The sequence below is a fragment of the Mustela nigripes genome, chromosome 14, assembly GCF_022355385.1.
Source record: "Mustela nigripes isolate SB6536 chromosome 14, MUSNIG.SB6536, whole genome shotgun sequence".
NCBI classification, from domain to species: Eukaryota; Metazoa; Chordata; class Mammalia; order Carnivora; family Mustelidae; genus Mustela; species Mustela nigripes.
Genome location: NC_081570.1, coordinates 50,347,981 through 50,372,350, shown reverse-complemented (window position 1 = coordinate 50,372,350; position 24,370 = coordinate 50,347,981). Strand labels below are relative to the sequence as shown.

The following is a 24,370-nucleotide window of genomic DNA, read 5'->3' as shown; positions in this document are numbered from 1 at the left end:
GGGAGGTTACTAATGTAGGATTTCCTTAGGAGCAAAGCAGCAACACCACCCTGCAAGCTGGAATGATGGCATGGGAAAGGGTACGTCAGTCACCTACATTAGTGCCCACATCTGGGAATGAGACTAACCCTGAAACACAGGGGTCCTTACGAATGGATAGGTCTTAATGACAGGTAATCAGTCACAGTAGGAAGAAGAATGATCTGTCTTGAAACACCAGCCAACACCCTTTCAGCCTCTACTCTATGTGAGAGGGTGTGTTCAACATCAACATTTCAAATTTTTTACATATCACAATGAATGAGGTAGGTGCTTTATTATTCTCATTCTCATTCTCAGAAGGAAAAAAACCCAGAGCAACAGTTAATGGACAGGGTTAGTTACATTATTTAATCAGATTCAGATTCATCAGCCACTTTGGTCCAATAAAAGGAATGAGACATTCCACTGATGATGAGGCCACAATAGCTACCACCAGTGGGAATTCCAAAGTCTGACTTATTTATGTCAGAAGGATGCAGTCAGGTAGCAGGTATGGTAAGGGAAAATATGGAAACCCAAACATACCACACAACTCTAAACCTCACATCTGATCCCCTCTGGATTTCTCACCAGCACTTTTACTATGAAGTTCCTAAAATGTCCTGGGTTCTGTTTTCCTGCCTATTCCTTGATGGAGACATCAATGAGTCAGCAAATATACCACATTTGGTGACAGAAGGAAACTAGAAGGTTCTACTGAGAGGATGATCAGCTCCAGGAAGGGAAGTAATTTAAAAAACTGAATACAAATACCAACCTCAACCACTAATTACATCATATGAAATGTAAATAACAAGAAAATCTCATAATTAAAACAATTTATGCTTTCCTTAGAGTGACAGTTAAAAAAGGAAAATGTATTTTTAGGATATGGTGATTTTGTTAGACAAACCAAAGACAAGACAGTCTTACAAAATAACAGCAACTTCAGAATAGATCTTCGATTTTAGAAAACCACACATTTATCTATCTTACCTGATGAAAACCAGCTTGACCTTTGATGGGGCGGTCTTAATAATGGCAGATGCATTTTGGTGACTTCTTCCATACAGGATCTGATTATTTATCTATTTGGGAAAAAATAAAGTGTACTTATAAATATATATAAGTATATATATAATATAAATATAACTTATAAAAAAGTATACATATGCAATATGTATACTTTGTATAAAAATAATATATAATATATATTACTAATATAAATAATATAAAAATAAATGTATTTATTTGTACATTCATGCAAACAGATGGGCATATACTTGGAATTAAACAATGAAGTCTATTCATTTTTAAGTGGTTCCATGTAGGACTCTACAATGCTAAAACTCTTCATAGTCTTTGTAGTACGATTCAAAATCTAATTCTAAACAGCTATTAACATCTCTTAAACTCAGTTTTGAAAGCAGTTAATAAAGAATATAGAGTTCTTGACTCTAGCTAAACTTTAAGAAAGCAGTAGCTGAGCTAAACGCAAAAACCTTATGGCAGATATATTTCCTATAGCTTTTCCAGATTCCTAAAAAGATGTAGAAAACAGACCAAGCTGTGGTATTCACCAGAGTTCTGGAGGGCCCATTAAACATGATTCTGTAAATGTGTCAAGGTTATTACATAGCATAAATTTTGTTACTCCAGAGGAGGTAAATATTATATCCCCATTTTAAATCAAATTTTAGATCAATTGCACAGAAACATTTTACTCTACTCAATCAATGAGCCATCTGCTCTATATCTAAGATATAGTGGGATTTTTAACTTGATTGAACTCACCTAAATATGATCTAAAAACATTTGCACTCCAATTTTTTTTTACTCCCGATTTTTCCACTCATACACTACGATGAGAACAATAATCAATCTTTTATTTCACCTGACTAATAATAGCTCACACAGTTCTGGCTTTTCTCCTCCTGTCTCTTTAAGTAGTTAATGATCTATACTGTCCCAACATAACTGAGGCCTTGAGACTTTCTACTATTTAAGGGATAGCATAGTACACTTTATAAGGAAGCATAAAAAGGGATTTCCAGTTTTTGTGATTTGTATTTGCCTGTCCCTGACACCTCTGAAATTTTGTGCTGGAGGACATGCCTGGAAAAGGTGTTTGTCAGAGCCAATATAATGGAAAAGTGTACGGAAATGAACACTTCCCAGGATGGAGTTGTCTGAAATGAAGCTCATCCGTCATCTTGAAGGGGGTAAAGGGGGACGCACATCAAAGCCGCTGTAGAGACCAAACTGGAACCCCCTTCTCACTCTGCCCCTCACTCTATCAGCTTCTGTATTCACCAAAATAACCTCCCAGAAACGCCCAGATCTGCACACTATTTCCCTGTGCCTCAGTCTTCACTCTTTTTTTTTTTTTCAAAGATTTATTTATTTATTTATTTGACAGAGAGATCACAAGTAGACAGAGAGGCAGGCAGAGAGAGAGAGAGAGAGAGGGAAGCAGGCTCCCTGCTGAGCAGAGCCCGACACGGGACTCAATCCCAGGACCCCGAGATCATGATCCGAGCCGAAGGCAGCAGCTTAACCCACTGAGCCACCCAGGTGCCCCAGTCTTCGCTCTTTTTAATGTGCTCAAGAGTATGGTGGGGAGGGGCAGAAGGAGGGAGGGAGAGAATCCCTCACGGGGATGGGACTCCCCGCCCAGCGCGGAGCCTCCCATGGGGTTCCGTCCCATGACCCTGAGATTAGGACCTGAGCCAAAACCAAGAGTCACCGCTCAGCAGACTGTGCCACCCAGGCGCCCCTCAGTTTTCACTTCTTAAAAAGGAATCGAGGCATTTGCCTCATAAAACTGTTTTGAGAATTACATGATAAGTGTCTTTAAATTTTATCTGTAATGACTTTAATACACAAATGATTTTTAATTTGGCGGTGTTCAAAATTTCTCATCTTTTTTTGGTTAAGACTTGTACCTTTTTAATATCATGTACTTATTTTTAAAAAATTTTTCTAAAGATTTATTTATTTGACAGGAAGAGACAAGCAGAGGGAGCAGAAAAGTCCCTGCTGAGCAAGGAGCCCTATGTGTGGCTTGACCCCAGGACCCGAGGATCATGACCTGAGCTGAAGGCAGCCGCCTAACCGACTGAGCCACCCAGGCACGCCAATATCATGTATTTAAAGATGTGCCTGCCCTCTGGATGATACTACAACAACGGATATCTGCCATTATACATCTTTCTGATACCACAGAATGGATACCACCAAAAGTAAACCCCAGTATAAGCTCTGGATTGGTGATGATATCAGTGTAGGTTCATCAACTGTAACAAACATACCACTCTGGATGTTGGGAATCTAAAAGGGATAGATGGGAAATCTCTATACCTTCCTCTCAATTTCACTGCTCTAAATATATATGTGTATATATATATATATTTTTTTTTTTGGAAGCACCCACCCTTTAAATTATGTTTTCTCCTAATACTTTCATGGTTTTAGTTGTCTCATATTTACATCTTCTTACCTAACATAGTTATAAGGCAAAAATGGTTAAATAAGTCATATAATTATTAAGATCAGTGTGAAAAAAAATACTTAATGACATAGAAAATGCCCAAATGTACTAAGCAGCAAAACCTAGTTATAAAATAGAATGTCTGCCATGATCACTTTTTTTAAATAAACCATATTTCTCTATTTCTTTCATTTACAATGAACAAAAAAAAATGAGGAACTTTATATATTTGACTTTATTTTCATTTATTTGAGATAGAGAGAGAGAAAGCAAGAGAGCATGAGCAGTGGGGAAGGGCAGAGGGAAAAGGAGACAGACTTCCCCCGAGCGGGGAGCCCAACATGGGCTCGATCCCAGGACCCTTAGGATCATGACCTGAGCTGAAGACAGATGTCCAACTGACTGAGCCACCCAGGTGCCCCATAAATAAGGAACTTTATATCACAATTTTAAAATGAGATGGCACGTGGAATATGCCTGATTCAATGTCTGGCACTCAGATAATTACTTGCAAATGTCTTCCCCACTGTGTCTGACCAGTGCTTTCAGAAAGCAGAGCTATTAAACCTTCCTGTCTTTGGGTTTCGGGGCATTAGATTTTAAAATGTTCTCTTGCACTTACAGCTTACCTTACATGGTAAACTCAATCCCTGTTAGGTGGTGAGCATCAGTGCAAGCACAGGGCATTTACTATACTGAGCTCAACTTCTTACAGCCAGGAACTATGTCCCCACCAGGTACTCGCCAGCCTGTCCTTAGAAGCCTGCACACAGTGGCTCTCGGAGAGGATGGACAGGATCACAGAGCCCTGAATCCAAGCGATCTTTCCATTAATCAGCCGCTAGTCTGCTTTCTTTGAGGTGGGCTCTAGCCTTCAAAGGGATTGAGGGTTTTTCTTTTTAAAAGTCTTTTTTATTAGCAAAAGCTTGGATATACAGAAAATTAAGCTGTTCCATGTTTGTCGATAAGCCTGCTTTTTAGCTGTGATCTTCCATTTGGATCAAATAAAATGTATGGTCTTATTATTCTAAGAGGGAAAAATTACAGCCTGAATGAAGAAAGTGGGTCATTAATTTTAACTTATCTAAGAGTAAAAATCTACAGTTATGCCTTCTCGGTGCTATTTGTGAATATTCAGGGGCTCTGGCTACAGAAAGGTAGAACAGCTTGCTCGCTGGGGATGTTTCTTCCGGTGCCAAGAACTGTGCCATCTACGGGGATGGCAGCTGTTCCTGCCAGTGTTTGGAGGCCTCTGGAGAAACGCTGCTACGCAGCACAAGACTGGGAATAGAACAAGAAACTCATGAGAGAGGGAAGCCTGATGGAGCTGGAGTAAATCTGAAAAGAAAATGCAGATCTCAGGATTAAAAAAAATCCAAAAAGCCACTCTTCTGAGCTCAGGAAGAACACATTCACAGCCACTGAGTTCCAAGACAGTGAGATCTCTTTTCCGTTTTTGTAGATCTTATTTAATATAAAATAGTTTCACCATTTAAATGAAAGGCACATATAGCTTCCCACTGCATAAGCAGTTTTTCTATTTCTTCATCACGAAAGTTAACACACTCCAGAGAAAATCAGTAAGTAATTAGAAAGAATATGATGCATTTTATGCACAATTAACTTCAGACTGTCCCTTTTTCTATTTCTGAGAAGCCGCTGTTCTCTGAGGGCACTTTTCTTTAAACACCAGATGTAGGACATCCTCTAAGTATAGCATAGGCACAAAAGAAAGCAATCTACACTTCCTCCAACTCTTTCAGGTTACTTCTAATTAATAACAGCTACTATTTATCCAGGGCTTACTCTGTGCCAAACATTATGTTAAGCTCTTCAGGTACAGTATCTCATTTAAATCTCAGAGCAACCGGGGTATTATGGAATTCCAAAAGTTGAAGCAATTTGCCCTAGGTGATTCAGCTTTTGTTTAGAAGCCCATAGTCCTAAGAAACACCTAGAGGTCCCCTTTGTATGATGCACATAAAAGTCATATGATTTTGAAAGTCACCTTTATAAAGATGTCTGTTCTCTGAGTGGGAACAGGAGGATGCTGGTAACCCACCATCTTGGGTCCTAGAACTCTGAGATACAGGAAGTCAGAATCAAAGATTTCACCATAATGCAAAGAGGGAAAGCACCCCTAGTTGAGTGGTAGGCTTTTCAAGTACTAAATGCAACATGAAATCCCTTAAGACTGTATTTTTCTCTTTGTGCAAACAAACTACAACCTGAATAATAGTTAATACACATTTTTTCATTGTACAGATATTGTGTATAGATTGATCACCATTTAAATTTTTTCTAACTCATGCCAAAGGAAGGTAATTAAAACATTTCATTTTCAGGCAAATACTGCTCTCATCTTTATAGAATATAAAATGATTGTTCAGGTTATCTAGAAATTAGAAAAACGTTATCATTTTCTATTTACTTCCAGGAAACTGAGAAGCAGAGAAGTGGCTTACCTAAAGTTTCTCCTTTCAATGGTGATTCAATGACATATAAAAAGAATAAAAAATTACTTAGATATGTCCTTATTTTGACATTATTCTTATTGGTGGGGAGAACTATCCTCAGTTCTGATTGGGTGTTCCCATTACACCTAAATTATCTATTATCATAAAATCTGAGATCTATAACTCTTCTATTCAAGGATAAACATATATCCCTACTTCTTCTGGGACAGTCCAGTTTATGCATATTGAGAGATACTTGTAACAATTCTCTACATCTTCTAAGAGTTTCTATGAGGTGGTCATATTCTGCAATGTGGATGTGAAGGTCCAGGAAAAGCCATCTTCCTGAGGGCCCCCAGGCAACCTGATCTCCAAGTTCTAGGAGGGATACCCATACTACCACAAAAAATTCTCCCCTTTTTGGTTAAATTACCTTGAACTAATTTCTGTTCTTTGCCAGCAAAAAGTCTCGACCCAATTTCTCTGCCTGTATTTCTATTTACTTAATTTTTGAAAAATTTTTTATTTATTTCTGCCTGTATTTCTAAGTATTAACTTATATATTCAAGTGACATCCCTTTTTCTATCTCCTAAATCTTACACTCTCTCCGATACCTAATAATTTATCCTGGCATTCAGAGCAAAAAGAGAGAAAAAGAAAGGATAAAGGCTTTCTGTCCAAAGGAGCATTCTAAACTCTTGAGTACAATTCTGGTTTTCTTATCTGTGCTTGGCTTCTTCTCCTGATACTGACAAAAAGGGCTTCCTGAGCTCCTCCATACGGTCAGTAACTTCAATTTCAGCTCAGTGATCCTGGTCCCAGAAAGACACAAATATTTTATCATGGGAAAATTAGCTCACCTTTTTCCTAAATTCTGAATTTCCAGTTCAATGGGGTGTCATTCCGGGACAAACAACAGCAGGTCTAGATACTGAAGATGATAGCCTCAAATGAGAAACCTCTGTTTCTATAAAACTCAGAAATCATATTATAATGGGCTTTCTATGGGATTCATATTTCCCTTCTGGGTTGATTTCTGCTACTGGAGTGGGAGGAAAAAATTCAGAAAACACTATTTTGAGGTAAAGCCTCTATATTTAGGTACCCCAAATAGGACATTTAATTGCATTATTTTATAGTCTGTAGAATTAGGGTTAATACAGTAAGATTCAGGAAAAATAAATGGATATAAATCCTTTTGTTAAACTACATAAACTTTCACTTAAAAGGTCTTTAATGAGATTTGTTTCAATAAAATTAATTATTCAAAAATATATCTCCATTTTCCATAGTTCAACTGAACATGAATATAATAAATTTATGCTGGAGAGCAACTCAATTAAATCTATTCAAAAAACTTACAAAATTGGAAGTCAAAGCTAATTAACTTAAGCTGGGATTAGAGAAATTAATTATACAAAAACTAAAATTTAGTTCAAGCAACAGATTTGCCTGAGGTTTGAAAATCATGTTATAATACGATACTCAACAACACCATCTCCGCCCATACTTTTATTAAAGTAGAAGTATTTATTAGAGTTGAGAAATTATTATTTAAAAACTGAGATGGGATTCAGGTAACTGGAACTTCTGATAATCTGAGAGTCCTTCTCCCTACTTACTTTTAAATGTAGTCCCTATTTTACATTTCATGATATTGGAATTTATACCTTAACTTTTTCTTTAATAAACTCTTTTAATGAGTATAGCATACATCCAGAAAAAAAACACAAATAAGTATTTATAAGTTGATGAATCTTTTTATAGATAATTTAAAAAATAATTTTACTTATTTTTTGAGAGAGACCATGAGTTGGGGGAGGGATTGAGGGAGAGGGAGAATCTCATGGACTCCCTGCTGAGTGTGGAGGCTGATGTGATCAATCTCATGACTCAGATCATGACCTGAGGCAAAATCAAGAGCCAGACACTTAACTGACTGAGCCACCCAGATGCCGCTATAGGTTAATTTTTAGTCAAACAATTTCACTGCTAAAAATATGTACTAAAAGGATTAAAAATCTGGGATCAAAAAAATGTCTGTCGTGGCTATACTTATAATATTCCATTATGAGAAAAAATGGAAAAGCCCTATAGTCATCAACAAAAGGTTTTGCCATTATATTTGCCATTGTTATGTTGATAAATGGAAAACCGTGGCATTAAAAGAAGGTGAAGGATGACACAGACCTAGATCCACTGCCATAAAAAGATAAAATTATTGAGTGAAAAAAGCAAATGATAAAATATCATGTTATATATCACATTATTTTCATTTATGTAAAAGTTCTTAGGCTAAAGAAAGCTCTATGAGGGGGCACCTGGTGGCTCAGTCCTTAAGCCTCTGCCTTGGGCTCAGGTCATGATCCCAGGGTTCTGGGATTGAGCCCCACACTGGGCTCCCTGCTCAGCAGAGAGCCTGCTTCTCCCTTTCCCACTCCCCTTGCTTGTGCTCCCTCTCTCACTGTGTCTGTCTCTGTCAAATAAACAGATAAAATCTTAAAAAAAAAAAAATTTTTTTTTTTTTAAAAAGAAAGCTCTATGAGTATTTACTAAATATCAACAATGATGATACCTCAAATCTGGTGGGATTTGAGGTGATTTCCAGTTTGTTTTTCTCTATTGATATTTTATTACTATTTTGTTATAACACCATTTAACAAATGCTTACAACACATAAGGCACATGCATATACACGCATCTTAAATATATTAATTCACTTAAGTCTCACACATCAGTTGAGGAATGCATTATCACCTGATTATATAGACAGAAAAACTGAGGTGTACTACATTTAAGGAATTTAACCAATATAAGTTATCTAGAGCCAGTATTTATAGCCATATCTGAGTCCAAAAGCCTGTCCTGTTAACGATTAGGCAACTTTTTTTTTTTTTTTTTTAAGATTTTGTTTATTGACAGAGAGAGCACAAGTAGGAAAGCGGCAGAGGGAGAGAGAGAAGCAGGCTACCCACTGAGCAAGGAGCCTGATGTAGGACTCGATCCCAGGACCCCAGAATCATGACCTGAGCTGAAGACAGATGGTCAACCAACAGAGGTATCCAGGCATCCCAGGAAACATTCCTAAAGGTATTTACCTAAGGTTAAAAAAAAAAAACTCATAGGATAAGTAACTCATTCTTAATCCTGTGAAATTTTACATTCTATTAACAGCCTCACAAAATAGAAACTTCAGACTCAGAAATATTCCAAAAGAAGTATAATAGATATATGTTCTCTTCAACCATTTACTCATTACCTCAGCAGTCACCGTACGAGGATGAGGACACAGGGATTTTTACTACCATCATTACCAAAGCCACCATGTAATGAGCACCAGGTATGTTCCAGGTGCCAGATTCTCTGAAGGTCACTTTATAGGAATTACTTTATTCAGTCAGATATGGCTCCTGCACTCAAGCATCCTGTACTCTAGTGAGTGACCACAGTTTTAGAAACAAAAAAATTGCACTGCCATATGATGAATGTTGGCATAAAGCAAGAAGGGACTGTCTCTTCTGAAAGGAGTAGGTTGGTCTTGAGGCACAGAGAGAAACTTGGCACAGAGAGAAACACGGGGGTGGGGGGAGCTGAGCGGCAGGAAGAGCACCAGGACCAGAGGAAAGCCTATGAAAAGATGGGCAGGTAGAAAACTGCGGGTCTCTTTCTAGGAACCACAGGGACTGGGGTATAGCTCTTGGGAGAGGATGCTGTGTGTTACAGGAGTAACCAGGTCCTATTCAAAGAAGATCTTGTAGAAGATTATCTCTTTCCAAGAACCCTGGGCACTTTGCCCCCATGAAGAATGATGCTCACTTTCCAAACCACCATTTCAGTTTTGCAGGCGGGGGAGAAGGAGAAGAGAGAGGCAGCAAGGTTAGGGGACTGAAGAGGGAAGATGACTTAAACTCACGTGGAAACAATTTCATTCTAATGAAAAAAACCTTCTGAATAAATTGTCACATTAATCTTTTCCTCAGCAAGACAAAATAATACACATCAAGCTCCAATAATTTAATACTTTGGGCAAAGGAGCAGGTTTTAAGGAGAGTTTAATGACGGCAGTGCTGAAATGAGGTCTGCAACTTCAATGTAATCTTATTTCTTGTGAAGTACAATGTTCCCAAAGGAACACATTCATTTAAAAGGCTTAAGCGTGAGAGATTTATATTCGCTCAAACAAATCTAATTAAACTGAAACACCTTCTGAAGGCAAAGCAGTAGTAACATGTGGCTCATATCTCTCTAAATTTGATATATTTAGAAAACAGGATGTTCTCTTGAATCCTAAATCCTGCCAATTCTGAAAAATATGGACTTCAGAGAAGTGAGAGGAGACATACATTTATGTTTTGCTCTGATTGTTAGTGTTTCTGTGAAAGTTGTCCCAATTGCTACAGGTTGATTCACTTGATCAAAATGAAGGAGGTGCCTTGGATAATTTCCCTTTACAAGGAGCGAATGGAGGCAGAAGTATAATCCACCTCTTGACACTGCAACGGAATCATGTTTTCCTAGGAGGCTGGGGCAATACAGCCCACCTCTCTTGGTGGTCTTGTTAGTCTCATAAGTGACTAGGACTCAGCTGACCACTGACCTGGAATTCCTTCTTCCAAGAACATCGGTACATGCTGTGAGTCAAGACTTCCCCCAAACTAATGAGACCCAGCTTCATGTTTGCCTCTTTCATACAATGATCTAATTAGATCTCTACTCCAAATCCCTCTGTTACTAGACGTTTTCCTCTCTTCAAAGTATTTTCCTTGACATGCCCACAAAGACAGCCAGACACCCAATCAGTCATCAAAGGACTTGCTCAAAGTGCCTAACTCCCCTCCTCCAAACTTCACTTTCCCTTTAAAAAAAAAAGAAAGAAAGAAAAAAAAGATTAAAGTCTTGTCAGTCAATCAGTCCTGTAGAATCAGGGTTAGATCATGCACATCTGGAAACTTCTAAAGGCTGTGTCACACAGAGTCTGGCACTGCCTCGTTGCATGGCATGGCAGGCGGGTAAGATGGGTGAAGACACTGAAACTCACACTTGGGGACCTGTCTGAGGATTCTAGGGAAGGGAGTGGCAGAGCCTGAACTCCAACTCCCATCTCCTGATCCCAAAGCCTCTTTCTAGTAGGGATGGGGTTGGAAGGGGACTCCTGCTACTTTGCGCAAAACTTATTCAAATCACCCAGAGCCCAACCACCTCCCACTCTCTCCAAAATAATTCCCCAGCTCCCAATTCTCATTCTAGACTCGGAATAGTGAAGGCAGATAAAAATCCAAGTGGCAACTTTAAAAACTGCATCACCTGAGTACAGTCCTACTTTCTCAGTCACTTCCTTATGTGTTAATGTAGGAATACATACGTAAAGAATTTTTTTCATTTATAAAAACCACATCTGGCAGGTCGGCTACGGTCTGATCACATAGTGTTTGCTAGGTTTGGGGGAAATGGCCTCTTATCCAAATTTTCCATCTCGCGGCTTGTAAAACACAGAAGAAAGATGATTTGATACTTTTTAATGCCACATATTCAAACAAACACACCAAGACATATACTACCAGTATGTTGTAGTATTATTTGTACTGGCATATAACTGGTATATATCATAAATGACATATCATTCAGTAGAAAAGGTATGTACAGTATGATTCTGCTTGCTTACATTAATTTTAAAAATCTATCCTTTGCACAATGATGAGACAATGCATTAGACCAACAGGGAGGATGGTAAGTTGACTGGGGTTACCTGGAGAGGAGTAGTATTACAGAAGTAAAAGAGGGAAGAGTATTACTCTTACCTGTACCATTAGAATGTTTTATGATTACATGATTATTATTTTTTAAAGATTTTATTTATTTATTTGACAGACAGAGATCACAAGCAGGCAGAGAGTCAGGCAGAGAGGAGGAAGCAGGCTCCCTGCTGAGCAGAGATTCCCAATGCGGGACTCGATCCCAGGACTCTGAGATCATGACCCGAGCCCAAGGCAGCGGCTTAACCCACTGAGCCACCCAGGCGCCCTACATGATTATTTTAAAAACATGTAAAAAAGTATAATCTGTGAGGTAAAAAAGAGAAAAAATAGCAGTAAGAATTAACATCTTTATGACAATTTGGTATACTAGGAAATCATTTAGAATTAAAATTTATTTGCTGGGGCACCTAGGTGGCTCAGTGGGTTAAGCCTCTGCCTTCGGCTCAGGTCATGATCTCAGGGTCCTGGAATCGAGCCCCCCATTGGGCTCTCTGCTCAGTAGGGAGCCTGCTTCTCCCTCTCTCTCTGCCTGCTTCTCTGCCTACTTGTGATTTCTCTGTCAACTAAATAAATAAAATCTTTAAAAAAATCTATTTGCTAACACTACTTTTGAATTTTGAATTTGAATTTTGAGTTCAAGGGCAGGAAGTATTACAGACCATATAAGGATCACTTCCCCTTTCTTTTCGTGGATTCCAGGAGACTCTCAATGTTACTTGTCTGACGAAATGGCTAGTTCCATCACTGAGCGCACTACTTTATTTCATGCAATTGGTGTGTAATATGAACTGAATAGCAAATGGCCATATCTTCTACAATAAGGTTTCTGGTACTTTTGTCAATGTCCTTCTATGACAGGAGCAAAAATTCGCATCTAGACTCCTCTAATAAGATCTGTTATATACTGACTAGTTAAAAGCTCACGTAGGTTCCATCTTCAGAGATTCTCATCTAGTAGGATGGGATAGAGTGTGGTTATCTAGGTGAACCTGTCCTATGATTCTGATACACTAATCTGGTTGACAGCAACCTACACAGATGAAGAGATTTGTTTGGTAAAATTTTTGAGAAAAGATGTACAGCTTTTATGTTCCCCAGAATAGAGATCAGAAATTCCTTAGGCTAAGTCATGAGCTGAAGCTTGAAAGCAAAAATTTAGACCTCAGAAACACAGAACATTAAGTATTTTATAGTTAAGAGATGCCAAGAGAGATTAAGGGATTTAACGGAAAAAAAAAAGTTAATTAAAAATGTATCTGGTATCACAAGCTATCTCTCTTACAAAAAAATAGTACATTAAAAAAAAAGATTTTATTTATTTATTTGACAGAGATCACAAGTAGGTAGAGAGGCAGGCAGAGAGAGAGAGAGAGAGGGGGAAGCAGCCTCCCTGCTGAGCAGAAAGCCCGATGCAGAACTCCAGCCCAGGTCCCTGAGATTATGACCTGAGCCAAGGGCAGCAGCTTAACCCACTGAGCTACCCAGGAGCCAAAAATAGTACATTTTTAACAAATAATAACTAGTATTCTTGTTTTTCCATTCTGTCATCTTAACCTTTGAATTTCAAGTCAATTACCTAAAGTTATTAAGCATTTTTTAAAAATCTATACAAAGAGGAGAAATCTGATCTAAAGAAGGATTTTTACTTAGGATAATAACACAAATAATGTCATGAACTTATGCCAAAATAGGTGGGCTAGGTTTTTTTTTTTTTTTAATTTTATTTATTTATTTGACAGAGAGAGATCACAAGTAGGCAGAGAGGCAGGCAGAGAGAGAGAGAGAGAGAGAGAGAGAGAGAGAGAGGAGGAAGCAGGCTCCCTGCAGAGCAGAGAGCCCAATGTGGGGCTTGATCCCAGGACCCTGGGATCATGACCTGAGCTGAAGGCAGAGGCTTTAACCCACTGAGCCACCCAGGCGCCCCGGTGGGCTACGTTTTTTAAATGTGTGTGGAAGTACCCTCAATAAAATACATGGGCAAAAGAATGAAAGGAGGGAAATGCACATCAGCATCAAGGACTTAGTTAAGCAGTTCAATGCAGCTGGATCTTCTAATAGTGAAGCAGTTGCAGAAGCTGCAAAGGCAGGTCAAAGATATCTTCTGAAGGGCTTTGGATATTATGATAAGGAGTTTCGATTACCCCATTAATGAGTATTCTTCTGTGTTATACTTAAATTTCATTTTAAAACAAAATAAATAAAATCTTTTTACAAAGTAGGGGGCAGGGTGTCTGGGTGGCGCAGTCAGTTAGAAGTCTGACTCTTGATTTTGGCTCAGGTCATGATCTCAGGATCATGAGACTCTCTCTCTGCAGCCCTCAGCCCCACCATGCTCTCTCTAAATGAATAAAATCTTAAAAAAACAAAACAAAACATATAGATAACCTGAATAGGTGCTGGAAAAGCATTGACAAAATACAATGTCAAATTGTGATTTAAAAGGAAAATCCTTGTACCAAATTAGAAATGGAAAGGAATCTCCTAGGCTTGATAAAAGGCATGTATCAAAAACCTACATATAGGTAAGGTCTTCTTTAATCATCCAACACCAAATGGCTTCTGAGATTGGTGACCAAAAAAAAAAAAAAAAGAGAGAGAGAGAGGGAGAAAGAGAAAAACAAAGGAAGGAAGAATGATAAAGGTCATAAAGATTGAAGCGGAAGAAATAAAACTTCCTTTACACAGAGGAAATGATCAATTATCTCTAGAAAATGCTAAGGAATCAACAAAAAAAACCTACTAGCACTAGTAGGTTACTTTAGCATGATTATAAAATACAAGGTCAAAATGCAAATACATGAAAATCAATTGTATTTCTATATACTAGCAACAAATAAAAATGAAACAATAAAAAATCCACTTATAAAAGCACTGAATATGAAATAGATAAGAATACATTTAACTAAAAATGGGAAAGTTCTGTACTGAAAATTATGAAACATTTCAGGAAAATAATTAAATGGAGAGATACTGCATTCATAATTTGGAAGATTCGGCATTGTCAAGATGCCTAGCCTCCCTAAATTAATCTATAGATTCAATACAATTACCTATCAAAATCCAAGGAGACTCTAAAAAGAAAACAGAAATGTACAAGTTGGTTCAAAGATTCATAGAGAAACTCAAAGGACCTAGAATAGCCAAGATAGTTTTCAAAGTAAGAACAAAACAAGGACATAGCGCTACCTGAATTCGAGACTTGCTATAAAGACACAGTAATCAGGATAGTGTGGAAACAGCATCAAAGATAGGGAGATTAATAGAAGAGGACTTCTATATAGACATACAGCTATATGGTAATTTCATTTTTGACAAAGGTGCAAAGGAAATCAATGAGGGGAAAAAAGTCTTTTCAACAAATGGTGCTGATCAACTAGGAACTCACATGGAAAAAAACCCATCAACCCTTATCTCACAGCACACACAAAAATTCGTTCAAGATGGAACATAGAACTAAACACAAAAGCTAAAACGATAAAGTTTTTAAAAGAAAATATAGGATAATATTATTGTAATTATTGGAGGGAAGCAAAGATTCTTAGCTAGGACAGTAACTATAAAAGAAAACATGAATAAATAATGATTTCATCAAAACTAAGAAGTTCTGGGGCGCCTGGGTGGCTCAGTGGGTTAAAGCCTCTGCCTTTGGCTCAGGTCATGATCCGGGGGTCCTGGGATTGAGCCCTGCGTCGGGCTCTCTGCTCCGTGGAGAGCCTGCTTCCTCCTCCTCTCTCTCTCTGCCTTCCTCTCTGCCTACTTGTGATTTCTCTCTCTCTGTCAAATAAATAAAATCTTTAAAAAATTTAAAAACAAAACTAAGAAGTTCTATACATAAAAAGATACATTAAAAAAATAGACAAGCCACAGATTGAAAGATCCATAAATCATGTATCTGACAAAGAATTCGTATATCTATAATAAACTTCTACATTCAGTTCAATTTAAAAAGACAACCTAATTAAAAATGGAAAAAAGACTTAGACACTTTATAAAATAATCTGAAAGGCTGTTGAAAAATAAAAATGCTTAATTTCATCAGTCATCAAGAAAATGTAAACTAAAGGGGTGTCTGGGTGGCTCAGTCGGTAAGGTTAAGCGTCTGCCTTGGGCTCAGATCATGGTCCCAGGGTCCTGGGATGGAACCCCGCATCGGGCTCCCAACTCAGCAGAGAGCCTGCTTCTCCCTCTCCCTCTGCCTGTTGCTCTGCCTACTTGTGGTCTCTATCTCTCTGTCAAATAAATAAATAGAATCTTAAAAGAAAGGGAAAAAATGTAAATTAAAGTCACAATGAGGAACCATTACAAAGCCACCAGAGAAGCTAAGGTTATGGAACAACCAGAATGCCCATACACTGCTGGTGGGAATGTTTAATAGCTCAACTCTTTGGGGAAAAGGGCCGGCACATTCTTTTTAAGCTAAACACACAACTACCTTGCGACCCATTAATTTACTATTAATATTTATCCAAGAAAAAGGAAAATATTTGTCCTCAAAAAGACCTGTCACACAAATGTTCCTAGCAACTTTATTCAAAACTCTGCAAAAAATCCGGGGCGCCTGGGTGGCTCAGTGGATCAAGCCACTGCCTTCGGCTCGGGTCATGATCTCAGGGTCCTGGGATCAAGTCCCACATCGGGCTCTCTGCTCAGCAGGGAGCCTGCTTCCCTCTCTCTCTCTGCCCGCCTCTCCATCTACTTGTGATTTCTCTCTGTCAAATAAATAAATAAAATCTTTAAAAAAAAAAAAAACTGCAAAAAATCCAAAAGCCCATCCACAAGTAAACTGATAAGCAGATTGTGGTAGTTATTCAATGTACTATTATTCAGAAACAAAATGGGACAAACTACTAATACATGCAACAGCACAGATAAATCACCAACATGCAAAGTGAAAGAAGTTAGACACAAAAGAGTACTACTATACCATCCCATATATATGAAGGTCTACAACGGGAAAAACTAACGAAAGGAAAAAATAAAATATACATCAATATAGTATTTTCCTTCTGGGATGGGAGAAGTTCCAATGGGAGAGTACATGAGAGAAAAGTTTCTGGGGAAAGAGAAATGATCAATGTTCGGATTATTCAGGTGTATACAGCTGTCAAAATTGTACAAAGAAGATCTGTACATTTCATTTTTTGTAAATTTTGCCCCTCCACCCCACCGAATACAAATGTAACAATTGTGTAGGGATGGACACTTGGAGGGGTAGTTGACACAGAAATGACGGTGTTGACCACTGCTGAACCATGTGAGGGCTACACAGGATTTTATTACATCATTCTGCTTACTGTGCAGATGCCCAAAAATATCCTTAGTAAGAGCTGGGTTTTTGTTTTTTTTTTAAAGAAGGAAAACCACATATGGGTATAACTTCCTACCTGAGCTTTTCCTAATAGAATACCTTTTGATTTTTAACCCTCAAACTTTATAAGGATCTACATATACTCTCAATCAAGTATTTTTCAGTAATGTTTATCCCCAATAGAAAGAAAAACACTTTAAACAGAATGTGTGAGGGATGAGTCCCAAGCATCTTCCAGGCACCAGGATTGCAAGATGATGTTCTGAACCACAGACTCAGTAGTAACAAGGAGGGTGTGCAGGCTGGATGTAGGCGGAGCAAACAGAGACCATTTCACTGTACACAAATGCAACCATGTTAGCCATCATACTATTTGGTGATTCTGAAACGACAGTAGACATGTCACATCCTAATAGGTTTATGTGTTACTTATAAGCAATTATTTTTATTCATTTCGCTAGTAGTATAGAAAATCAAGGGGAGGGAGAATGGGGGTTGATGTGTAATCTATAAATTCTCCTGACTTAAAATAATGAGAAATAGGCTCATGGGGGCTCTCTGGGGTGGAACATCTGATTTTCACTTTGGGTTACTGATTTTAGGCCTATCTCTTAAAAATTATAACTAAAACACATAGATACAACCACATTTTTTATGAGTTTAAGCAGCTGTCTGACATTGTTAGTGAGTCAAAATTGGAATAGGAATTTCATTAACACTTTTCTTTCAGGCTCCATGCCTTAAGATTGTATAGTGTCTGTAAGAGATTTCCACTGTGCCAATGGGTCAAATACAGATACAAGTTATATGTTGAATTGTTATGCTCTCTCTCTCAAATAAGTAAATACAATCTTAAAAACAAAAAACAAAAAAACAAAAGCACATCTTTCTTGACTGCATTTCAGTACGGTCATTATGATGGCGATGAGTAGGACTCGAAGAAAATAGGGAAGAAACTGGAAAAAGCAGGAACGGACGCCCGGAGAACTACCCCCAATATCGCATATGAGCTGACGGAAAACTGTAGGAAGGAGAGTCTTGCTAAAAACCAATTATTCTTTCCAAGTGGCAACTTTCTTCCCCAGCATATATTCCTATCCCTACTTTTTATATTCTTTCCACGGTCTTCTCTCGCACTTTCTCTCATGTACTTTATCTCTGATGTTAAGACAATGTGGCTCACGGTAGCAATCCCACATAAAGCTTTTGTAGAGTGATGAGCACTGCAGTAATAAAAATTAAATGATTGTCATTTCTCCATAAGATCAGTAAGAATACTGACTTTCAATCTGAATATTTCAGCAGTATAAAGACAATGAAGTGTGACTAAATAATTCAAAACTCTTTCCCCAAGATGCCAGGGACGGAAACCCAAAATGGCAGCAACTGAGCTCCAGGACTACACAGCAGGACACAAAGAGTGAGGCCACCCAGAAAGAGGAGAATACGTTCTCCATTATTTCCTGCAGCTTGAAAACAAAACCTTAACTTTCCTGCAGCTTGAAAACAAAACCTTAACTTCAGGAGGAAAGCTCCTAAGATTTGAAGTACAGAGAAGTTCTCAAATTGGGCAAGAAAAACCTCAAAAAAGGATTATTTTTCTTCTTCGATTCTTGAGGGATGGCTCTAATTTCACCAACTGCATTCTTTCCTAATTGAATTCAGAGCGGCATTCAATTTTAAAACGACAGTAAGAGCAACAAGGTATTGTATTCAGAAACTGTCTCAGCTAGTTTGAACTAGTACCAGGCCAACTGCACGAATCTAGATCTACTGAAACTATGAATGATGAGAGATTTACCTAGTACTTTTAAGTAAATTCTATGCCCAATGTTGGGCTTGAGCTCACGACCCTGAGATCAAGAGGGCCACGTTCTACGACTGAGCCAGCCAGGAGCCCCACCTACTACCTTTTAGAATCATTATTAGTCCAGAATGAATCAGAGTCAGAAAAGGTAGTGTTTGCAGGCTGATTCTACCCCTTCCCACCTCAGCTTCCTTATCTGTAAAATGGGGATTAAAATAGCACTACTTTCATAGGTTTGTTGTAAAAGTCAGGAGAATGCACGGAAAGAACTTAGCACTGATTTGAAAACACTAAGTATTTGGTGTGAGCTCAATTCCTCGTATGGCTTCTCTAACCCCCAAAAGTTTTGTTAATGAGGACATCTTTTTGTCACTCATATTGGATATCACACAATGGACGAGACACAGACAGCTACTGATTATATCCCGAAATAACCAGGGCTGTACTTTGAAGCAAGGAAAATGTCACACACACAGCAGAGACCCCACTACTGTTGTATGTGTAAGGCTGTCCCGATAGGCAGCACCACATTCTTCTGTTGACTTCCAGAGTTGTGTATTAGGCTGTAGACTATTTTTAGAGTCCCCAAAGGGGGTCACTTTAGCTTTGCATATGGGAAGGTCATATTCAGGATCTGCTAACAGTATTTATTTTTGTCAGGCTTCATCAACCGTTTTTTAACAAGTGCCTTGAGCCATAACAAACATGCCATACGTTACTTATTTAAAATGTCAAGTATGTTTTAACACTTATAAAACCATTGCCACAGGTCAATCCATTTATTTTTGCACTTTTAGCTATTACAAAATACCCACCTCTTAATAAAACTAGGGAAAATCATTTTATTGCAATTTTGCCCATCTTTTAGTCTTTTTTCTTCTCCTCAAACTGGTGTTTCTATAATGGGATGTTTTATTAAATGAGGTCTTTTAGGGCATAATTATTGCATTAAGAAGCACACTTTATAAAATTACATCCATGTATGGTAATAATGTGAAAGAGCCAACCTAAGAGGACAGATGCTTTTGACTGAGAATTAGAGCCTTATCTGTGGATGTACAAAAGCTAGTGATTTGTTTACTATTCTCCTGCATGTCTAAATCACATTGAAGTTCTTCTGGAAGATTTCAAGAATAATGCCCTGGCAAGAAGAGCGTGAGGAGTGGGTGCTGAGACCAGGGTGGTGTGCAGAGCCCTGAGGTAGAAGATTTCTCCTGACGCAGCTTCATGGATCAGGGCCAGTCACTAACATTTTATGTCAGGGTTTTATCCTCTTAAAAAATAAATATAATGAGACAATAAGATCTGAGTTTACCTGTGGTTCTATGTCTTCATCCCTGGCAGATATGGGAAGGCTTCATGCTTTTTATTTGCAGTGGGTCTTAAGTAAACATATTAGACATGGGGAAAATAACAACATTTAGCTTTGGCTCTGCTGCAGGTGAATGTTTCAAAGGGAACGCACGAGATCTGTCTCACAGGGTGTGGGAGCAGATGAGCCTCGGCTCTCTGTGCTAGCCCTGTCCCTGGTCTGGCTTGTGTCCCCCACACTGCTGCTTCTGGCTGCTTTTGTAACCCGACAGATCACTCCAATCCCCCACCCGATGTTATCCACTCGCTCTTCCCTCACTTGCACTATAGGGAAGATTATAAATAAATCCTATATTCATAGGACAGCACCATGCCCAGGCCTGTGTATTTTCTGGGACTAATTGCTCAGGGAAAGCCAATACTCTGGTGCAAGTCTCATTCCAGTCTACATGGTAATTATATGCTAATGCCTTTTGAAATTAATTCAGAACCCCCCACACTGGCATCGCAGTAAAGAGTAAAGAAGCTGAGATTTAATCACATTGTCTTCTGGGGGCTTAATTTGAGATTTCTTTTATACATGAACTGGGCCATCGATTGGCAGAACTCGCTGGCTGCTCCTTTGCTGTTAACAATGCAGTCCCACAGCAACAAAACTGCTGGCCACTGGCGTGCAGAAAATCAGTCACGGCCAGGCTCTCGGAAAGAAGCAGAGCTTCTGACTTCAAAGAAGCGTGTTCGACCAAGTTCTTTTCTAAGTTCTACAAATTAGCCAAATATTTAGGCCTGAAAATAAGTCCGATCCACTCTAAATAAAAGGAGGCTCACAGCTGAGCAAGAACATTAACAACAGCAACAAAGCAGTCCTAAGAAATGGTAAGAACAAACGGTGGAGCTTTAGAAACAATCAAGACACAGTTACCTTGACCTCCTAGAGAAGCCGCAAAAATAAATGGAGTGTGGGTAGGTGAGCAAATATACAAGATTTGCTCTAGCCCAGAAATCCAGTAAGTATAATCTAAAAGCCCTCTATAAAAGCCTCCCACACAATGCAGTATCCTTCCACAACCCAACACACCGCAATATCCAAAGAACAGCCATTTTAACATGGGCTTGTATCTTTCCCAATACTCATTAAGTCAATTTCCTGTTCTCAGTTCGAATGGACATTGGATTTGATATCATGTGGTATACAAATTCCTCACATATTATAGAGGAATGATTAAATTTTTTCTCAGCTATAAAAAGAAACAAGGGAAATTTTGCCCACATAAATTTTTTCCCGTCACCCCTGACCGAGAGCCAAAGGTCACATGAGACGATGGATTATAACTGCCTAAGAATCCTGTCTGTGCATTTTTCTGTTCTTTCGGTTTTTTAAGATGCTACATGAAGCTCTTGAGGAAGATGATTGCTTCCTTTTGGGACACACTTCCAGAGACACATGTACTCACACAAACTAAAAATACTCCCAATACACAAATCCATATGAAAATATTATTTTACAAACAGTATCAGATGCAATGTATTACTTTGTGCCAGATACTATGGCAAAATCTGACCTGTCTTCTCTCATTAGTTCTCACAATGCCCTCTGAAGTTTATGCTATACAATCTCTAGACTGAAAGCTCTATGAGAACAGGTACTATGGATTTTGTTCACCAATGTAAAATCAGCACCTTGCTCCTATACTGCTTCCTACATGACACATGCATGGCAAGATACTTGCTGAATAAGTAATTTTCATTTGATAAAAGAGGCAACTGAGGGTTAGAGGAGATAAGTAACTAACCAAAGATATGAGAGGCTAGGATGTATGTTACAACATGTATCTATCAATTTTTTTTTTTTTTAAAGACAAGAGAATCGATGGGGAGTAGATGAGGGTCAATTTATTGACGTTTGCTCTTCTTGCCCTTTCCATTTCCACAAGAAGATCAAGTTGCTGAATAGCAACAAAAGGGCCAAATTCAGAGAGTTAAAAAAAAAAAAAAAAGACTAGGTGGGGTCCACTATGGCAAGATATTAATATCTGCTTTTAGACAATGAGCTCTTCCAGCCTCTGGCCTAGAAAACAGAGACCTGAATTTTCTGTCTGTAAGGGAGGAAATGTGATCTAATCAACAGTCAGCTATGTGTAGTGCACTGTGTGCAGTATGCCCCTTCTGAAATACAACTAATGGGTTAAGTTAAAGTAGCTCTTCCAAGTTCAGCACTCGCTGCCCTGTACCCATGGCAGACTTCTGTCTATGGACTGTAACACACTCATTGCTCTGCAGCCTCTGCTCATTCGTTACCCACATCTAATACAAATGTCAGGCAGAGAAATAAAATATTGGTGCTCCGGTTGGTCTAGATCCCATGGGCCATTATTCCATGTTGAGTCTTAGTAAAATAGAGAAACTAGAACTAGAATCTTCATGTTCTAAATTACAGCCTCTGGAACATTGTCATATACCATGCAAGACAGGAAACCCATGCCTAGATCCATATGACACAACACAGTAACTTCAGATACATGATTTCCTAAAGACCAGAGCATCATAAATCTGGATTCTCATGGAGCTAAACGAATGGGGTTTGGTGGACACACCACGGGGAACACAGTATACTTCAGTGGAACATGAATCTCAGAGTCCGGCAAGCCTGGGTTCTTACCAAACTTAGTAACATAGTTCTGTATTAGACAAGTGACTTATGTAGTTTTCTAATCCATAAAATGGGGACATGATGAGTACTTACCAGACAGTTCTCTTAAGAATACTGAAGTGTGTGGGGGCACCCGGGTGGCTCAGTCAGTTAAGAATACTGAAGTGTGGGATACACTTCAGTGTGTATACATACAAGTGTGGGAGCACCTAGGTGAAGTCCCAGTAATAACTCAGTAAAATTATTTTTCACTTTCAGCTCGATGACCATCACTTTAATTTCATCACCGAAGGAGTCTCCAAGCATCAACCAAAGGAAACAAACTTCAAGTGATGAATTGCTTAATATGTATTGGGCTGCCTTTGATTTTTACGTATTTAATGATTATGCTGGTCACTGCTACTACCCAAGGTGGGTCCTTCTCATGATGCTGCATTACAAAAGAACAAGGAAGGTGATTCCAGAAGTGATTTCTTTGTGGATCTTTAAGATGGGGAGAAAGTACTGAGGCTTGGGAGAGAGGTGTGATACTAATGGTCTCACAGTGGTGTCTGACCAGTTTGGGCTGTATTTATTATTAAGCAAATCAGATTAGGGGTGACTGTAAAATGCAAAATCAGAAACCCTTGTTTTAAGTCAGCAGTCTGATACTCAGTGTCTCTGTGATTTCTAGATCTTTAGATGTCCAAGGGCTGGAGCATTTTATTCAAGAGGGTACAGTGCACTGGTGAACAAAAGCTAAGAAGCTGAACTGCCTGAGAGTAAGTCCCAGCACCACTATTTCCTTTGTGACCCCACCAGAAAAAGAGGTTGCCGTAGCAGACATTGAGTATGTATTAGTTGCTGCTGCTGTCCTTCTGATTATTATATTTTTCATTTTGCAGTGCAATAATCTTTTCTGTTTCCTTCCTCTAGACTGTGAGCTCTCTGAAAGAAGGGACTAGATGTATTCTTCTTTCTTTCCATGTACAGTCCCAAGAGACACTCTAACGATGTTGGCTGAATGATGGACTGGAACAGCAAACGAACATCAAAGTGAGATCGACTCGGAACAGAAACCCTGACTTTAAGCTGAGGAAAATAAGAATAAAATAAGATTACTGATGAAATCATCTAGAGAGGGTGCCTGGGTGGCTCAGTGGGTTAAGCCGCTGCCTTCGGCTCAGGTCATGATCTCAAGGTCCTGGGATCGAGTCCCGCATCGGGCTCTCTGCTCAGTAGGGAGCCTGCTTCCTCCTCTCTCTCTCTCTGCCTGCCTCTATGCCTACTTGTGATCTCTCTCTGTCAAATAAATAAATAAAATCTTTAAAAAAAAAAAAAAAAGAAAGAAATCATCTAGAGAGTAATTCGCAAAGGACCAGCATCTCCTTAGCCTCTCTTAATCTCTATCCTGTTCCTAAATAAGGAATCAATGGGTCTTAAACCACATCACCAACTTCACAGGTAGTAACCAAGCCCTGACAACCAGTTCACAAAGTTCTATTGGTTCTAACACCTTCCCAAAAGACTAAACAAAAACAAAAACAAATGCCATATTTACGGTTTATTCTAAAGCTAAAGAAAAATTTGA

At 38.7% G+C, this 24,370-nt stretch overlaps 1 protein-coding gene across 7 annotated transcripts in view; it reads right to left on the bottom strand.

Annotated features, from left to right (window-relative positions):
• The window catches only part of PATJ (PATJ crumbs cell polarity complex component), a 370,533-nt gene that overhangs the window by 130,815 nt on the left and 215,348 nt on the right, over positions 1-24,370 (bottom strand). For all 7 annotated transcript variants that reach the window (XM_059374941.1, XM_059374937.1, XM_059374938.1 and 4 more), the window contains one exon: positions 1,018-1,109. In XM_059374941.1, the coding sequence (XP_059230924.1) occupies positions 1,018-1,109 (92 nt within the window). The remainder of the gene's footprint in view (positions 1-1,017; positions 1,110-24,370) is intronic.